This window comes from Pseudophryne corroboree, chromosome 3 (genome assembly GCF_028390025.1).
Source record: "Pseudophryne corroboree isolate aPseCor3 chromosome 3, aPseCor3.hap2, whole genome shotgun sequence".
In the NCBI taxonomy this organism is placed as follows: domain Eukaryota; kingdom Metazoa; phylum Chordata; class Amphibia; order Anura; family Myobatrachidae; genus Pseudophryne; species Pseudophryne corroboree.
This window is the reverse complement of record NC_086446.1, coordinates 364,178,279-364,184,278: the sequence shown is the minus strand read 5'-3', so window position 1 is coordinate 364,184,278 and position 6,000 is coordinate 364,178,279. Positions and strand designations below refer to the sequence as shown.

Genomic DNA, 6,000 nt, shown 5'->3' with positions numbered 1-6,000 from the left:
ACCCCTTTCGCGGCCGCACTGGGTGTCATTAGTGTGAGTGACGCCTCTGTCCATACACCCATACACCACCCTTTTTTCCCCTGACTTCTCTTAAATTATAAATATAATCTGATCAGACATATTATAGAAATGTATCTAAATAAGTTTTAGCATTAAAATAAACAAGCAAAAAATTCAATCAACAAGCATACAGTAATAAAAGTGAATAATATTTTTGTATAGTTTTAACATTATACATAAATATATAAAACCATGTAATTTATCCATAATTGTTTAGCAAATATAAGACAGGAACATATTTATTTGATTCCTAATCACTGTCTCTGATGGGTGAACGCTATAGGATCCAATGGCTGTTGTCATGTCCCATGCATCAATTACCCCAACATTAAGTCCTTTGAAGATATCCTTTGCTAAAAGATATTGTATATATCCATGAAAATCACTGAATCGCTCAACATCTGTATTTATTTCTCTGGTGTTTTCTGACTTAATGATGACCTTTGTATCTGGGCTTCTCAAGAACAGATTTTCTATAGCCTTGCGTACATTGATCAGTCTTCTGATAAACAGAGCAATAGGGAAGGGTCTGAAATGCTGTCCTAGAGCAATGACAATAACTGTGTTAGAGCCACCACCAAGTCGGTTGATTTGTCTTGTTACATAGGCATCGTCTTTCATAGAGAAGTAGCTGTAAGTAACAAATGGGTGTCCATGCTTCTTCCACTGTATATAAATGTTATTTGTTACATCTAAAGCTATGAATGTTTTATGCCAGCCGCTTCCATGAGTGTCAAAAAACTTCAGAGCTGCAAAAAAATATATATATAATAAGAGTGAATATTGTAGCTTGTTTCTTATTTCTGTTTGAAAACTTTGTTTTTAGATTTAGTTAAAAATATATGAAATATCACAAAATAAATTGCAATCCTATGTTCTCCACACAAATCTGTATATTTATTTAAAAAAATATAAACATGAAAACAATGCCGTACTTTTGAAATACATTAAATTTAGAAGAGTATAGTACACTACAAATCTTCAATTAATCTGGGTGTGCGAATCCATCCATAAGTACAAAGGTGCCTCACTTGTCACCTACACATACAAATTACACATACAGTATTTATATTAACTAAACGAGACAAATATTGTTTCACTAGAATCAATATTATATCTATCACCAAAATAAAAACTTATACTAACATTAGTTTGGCCATAATCTAACAATTGTAGTACACAAGCAACGCTTGTGCATCATGATTAAAGTTTAATGGAAGTTTTAATTTATGTTTTTCAACTCTCCCAGAACATCAGGGAAACTCATGAAATTTTCTGAAGTCTCAAGGAATTCAGGAATAGTCAGATACCCTCCCACTAGCACCTTTACAGAGGAGAAGGTCCTAATAGAGTACTCAAAACTGAAAGAGGAGAAATCAATGGGGCCAGATGGAATACATCCAAAAATGCTAAAAGAGCTTAAAGGAGTGCTGGTAGCACCATTAACAAATTATTCAACCAGACACTTGCTAAAGGAGTACTTACAGAGGACTTGAAAAATCTGAACATACTCCCACTGCACAAAAGTGGAAGCAAGGAAGAGGCAAGCAACTACCGACCAGTGAGCCTTATATCAGTAGTAGGGAAGTTGATGGAAACACTTAAAAGGAAGAGTTTTAGATGATCGCAAATCCAGCAAACTAAGCCCAAACAGCATGGATTTATTGAAGAAGGTGGAGGGGGGGGGATTGGTAATGTAAAACACATCTTATTGACTTTTTTGACTGGGTGATTAAAGTAATAGGTAAAGAGGGGTCTGTAGATATAGTTTATCTAGACTTTAGAAAAGCTTTTGACACTGTCCCACATTGCAGACTGTTAAGCTTGAAAGCATGAGATTGGATACTGAGATGGTTGAATGGATACGATCTTGGTTGCAGGATAGAAAACAGAGAGTTGTAATACATGGAGTTTCTTCACAGGAGAGAAATGTTATTAGTGGAGTACCCCACGGATCTTTACTTGGACCACTGCTTTTTAATATCTTCATTGGTGACATTGCAAATGGTATTGCAGGGAAAGTACTGTATGCCTTTTTGCAGATGACACAAAGGTATGCAACATGGTAGACATACCAGAAATTATAAAACAAATGATTGATGATCTAGGTAGACTAGAGGAATGGTAACTACAGTTTAATGCCAAAAAAATTCAAAATCATGCACTTGGGTCTCAAAAATCCAAAGGCTAAATATAGTATTAATGGCACTGTATTGCACACAATATCCGGTCTATATATCTACACTAAAAAGTTCTACAGTAAATAGGTTAACCACTAATGGAAGACATGCATTAGGTTGACAGGGTCAAAAGCTCAACATGTAAAAGGTAGACAGTTAAAAAGTTTGACAGGGTCAAAAGTTTGATAGGGTTAAAAGGTCTACATGACAATGGTCAACACAAATTTTAGTTTTCCATAATTTTCAACTTTTTCATACTTCACCATCCATGTGGACTATGACTGGAAATAGTAACCTGTGCCGAGCGCAGTGGTGCAAGGCACCTTGTCTAAAGCATGGTGAGCGAAGCAACCCATCAGAGGTGACGTGGTGCACTAATGGGCCTTGTTTGTGGCAGAAAAGTGACAAAAAGTCTACTATTTTTGTGTCGTCCATTTCCATTTCGACATTTTAACAATGTTGACATTTTGACCGGTTGGCATTTTCTACAGTCTACATAGTCTATGTCGACCTTTTGACCCTGTTGACCTAATGCATGTCTACCATTCGTGGTCGACCTATTGACTGTAGACCTTTCTAATAATCCAAACCCATTGCAAAATACTAAGGAAGAAAGGCAGTCACTATTTCAGGTGATTTAAAGGCAGGTAAGCAATGTAACAAAGCAACGAGGAAGGAAAGTCAGATGCTGGTTGCATAGGGAGAAGTTTCAGCAGCAGAAAGAAGTAATATAATGCCACTGTAAACAAATAGTAAAAACAGTCTACTTTAAATAATCCATAAAAGCTTTTATGGATTATTTTATGCACGCTGTTTTTATTATTTGTATATGTGGTTGTGGTGCATTTATGTAAGAACCTTAATAGACGTTATGGTAATGCACTATTAGAGTGCTTGTTTGTTTGTTTAATTTATTTTTGTAATACAGTATGCTCCTCATTGGAATATAACTATTTGAGTAGTTGTGTGGATTTGTCCATGGAATGGGCAGGGACGTTTAGCGAGATAAATGGTTGGGGAGACACTGGCTAAAGCTAGACACAGATTTACACACAATATATGAGCACAAGTTTTCATGTGAGTATTATACAAAAGAACAGCAGTATTTACTACCATAGACTTTCTACTCTAGATAGTACATCTGTAGATTTAGCCATGCACAGCTGTGCATGTAAGCTATGCGTTCCAATAATCAAATCATTCCTATCTCTAAGCATTTTGAAAATGAACAGTTAAAAAAACAGTCAGTTATCCTGCACTGGTGTGGACTTTATCATTTTCCTTTTCTGCTCATCCTCAGGTATGTTCACAGTGGTGTAACTAGAACTGTGTGGGCGCCATAGCAAAATCTTGAAAGGACCCTACCTCCCATTGTCACTATAATATGGTTTAGGGGAGCAAGAGAAAGAGTGTGAGGGGATAGAGAGAGAGAGAGACAAAGAGGGTGTCCAGGGGAGAAATAGACAATGAGAAAGAGAGGGAGACAGGAGGGTTTCATGGAATAATAGAGGATGAGAGAAAGAGAGAGAAGTAAGAGAGAGAGGTGGCCAGGGAGAAAGATAAAGAAAGGTATGAGAGGGGGGAGACAGAGCATCAGGGAGAGAGAGGGTGTGAGAGAGAGGTGGGGGAAATAAAAGAGAGGGAGTGGAGTGAGCGAGAGTGAGAAAGAGTGAGAGTGTGTCAGGGTGGGAGAGAAAGAGAAAGACAGGGGAATGAGAGAGTGAGAGTATCAGGGAGTGCCAGAGAGGAATATATAAAGTATGTCAAGGAGAGAGAGAAAGAATGAGAGAATGAAAGAGAGAGAGGGGGTATCAGGATGAGAGAGTCTCAAGGAGAGAGAATGTGTCAGGGAGACAGAAACAGTCTCAGTGAGAGAGATTGAGATACAGCGTCAGAGAGAGAGATGAAATTCCAGTGTCAGGGAGAGTGAGGGAGAGATACAGTGTCAGAGCGAGAGAGAAATACAGTGTCAGGAGGAGAGAGAGGGGGAGACCGTGTCAGAGAGAGACAGAGAGACAGTGTCAGGGGTAGAGAGCTTGAGAGAGAGTGTCAGAGAGAGCGAGCGAGGGGTGTGAGTGGGAGAGAAAGAGTGTTAGGGAGGGAGAGACAGAGAAGGGAACAAGAGAGAGAGAGAAAGTATCAAAGAGTGACAGAGAGGGAGCTAGAGGGTGTCTGAGGCAACGAGAGAGAGTGAGTGTGTTGGAGAGAGAGTAAGTGTCAGAGAGAGACAGTGAGAGAGAGAGGTAGAGGGAGAGTGGGCGTGAGCAGGAGAGAGAGATGGAGGGAGTGAGGAGGAGAGAGAGAGGGAGGGGAAGTGAGCAGGAGAGAGAGGGGAGGGGGTGAGCAGGAGTGAAAGGGAGATGGAGTGAGCAGGAGAGAGAGAGGGAGATAAATAGTGGGAGTGATCAGGAGAGAGGAGGGGTCAGCAGGAGAGAGAAGGGGGAGGGAGAGAGAGAGGAAGTGAGAGAGGGGGGAGTGAGCAGGAAAGAGAGGGAGGGAGAGAGAGTGAGTGAGGGAGTGGGAGTGAGCAGAAGTGAGAGAGGGGGGTAGAGGGAAGGGGAAGTAAACAGGAGAGACATTACATGATGACAGTCACTGTCACAGAGAGCCAGAGAGAGAAATGGAGATACAGTATATGTAGAGACAGTGTCAGGGAGAGAGTGAGCAGAAGTGAGAGAGGGGGGAGTGTGCAGTAGAGGGAGGAAGAGGGAGGGGGAAGTGAACAGGAGAGACATTACCTGATGACTGCACAGGCCTCTGATGGGGGTGGGCACTTCACGGCATTAGGCCTTGCCCCCTAAATACCCATGAATTGCGGCACTGCACTCCATGCTGATGGCGATGTAGGAGACGGGGCTCAGCGGACGGCACAGGCTGGGACGATGTTTACCAGCAGCATCCCCCACGGATGTTCTTCCCTATGGCCTGGGGTTAAAGGGACTGCGGCGGCCTTGGAGGTACCCATTGCGAGGGAGCTGCAGGCCTGAACACACTACACCCAAATCTAACTCTCTCTGCGCATGTTAAATCTGCCTCCCCTGCAGTGCACATGGTTTTGCCCAACTGCTAACAAAATTCCTGCTGCGATCAACTTGGAATTACCCCCTGTGTGTACTGCTGGCTGTCACACTCTCCTCCGTCCTGCTCCATACCTCCCAACATTTTGAATCCCTAAATACAGTAGGTACCTCTCACGAGTCGAAGGTGCACGCTCCCGAAAAGGGGATGTGGTCTATGTAAAAGGAGCATGGCTTTGTGGCAAACGTGAGCCACTCCCTCCATTTTCTGTCTCTCTGGGTGAATGCCCAGCACTCTATGAGTGGCTGGCATGCCCCAGTCCCTCTGTCACCTGTGAATAGACGTTGTGCGCATGGGACTGTCCAGCGAAAATCGGGACAGTTGGGAGGTATGTAGCTCTGTCTCTGCTTGCTGAGGGCCCACCACTGCATCCCGGGAGAAGGAGGAGGGAGTCTCGGAAGCATGCTGTGTCCAGGAGACTTCAGCAGTTGCCCTGATGAGCATTGTTACAGTCAGGTAGCTAGCCAGGAGGGGCGCACAGTACAGCATGTTGTGGGGAAAAAAACATAAAAACCTGTAAATACCAGAGTGTGTACAGGATATATGTGTTTCGCTGTGTGTGTTCTGCTATGGGTGTTTGCTGTGTGTTTGTGTGTGTGTGTTTTACTATGTGTGTGTGTTTTACTGTGTGTGTGTGTGTGTGTGTGTGTGTGTGTGTGTGTGTGTGTGTTTACTTTGTATA

The 6,000-nt window shown here is 42.3% G+C and overlaps 1 protein-coding gene across 1 annotated transcript in view; it reads right to left on the bottom strand.

Moving 5' to 3' along the window:
• Nucleotides 1-273: 273 nt before the first annotated feature.
• LOC135057790 (NXPE family member 1-like) overlaps nt 274-6,000 on the bottom strand; it is an 83,691-nt gene continuing 77,964 nt past the window's right edge. The window contains exon 4 of the mRNA XM_063963543.1: nt 274-809. Coding sequence (XP_063819613.1) covers nt 274-809 — 536 coding nt within the window. The remainder of the gene's footprint in view (nt 810-6,000) is intronic.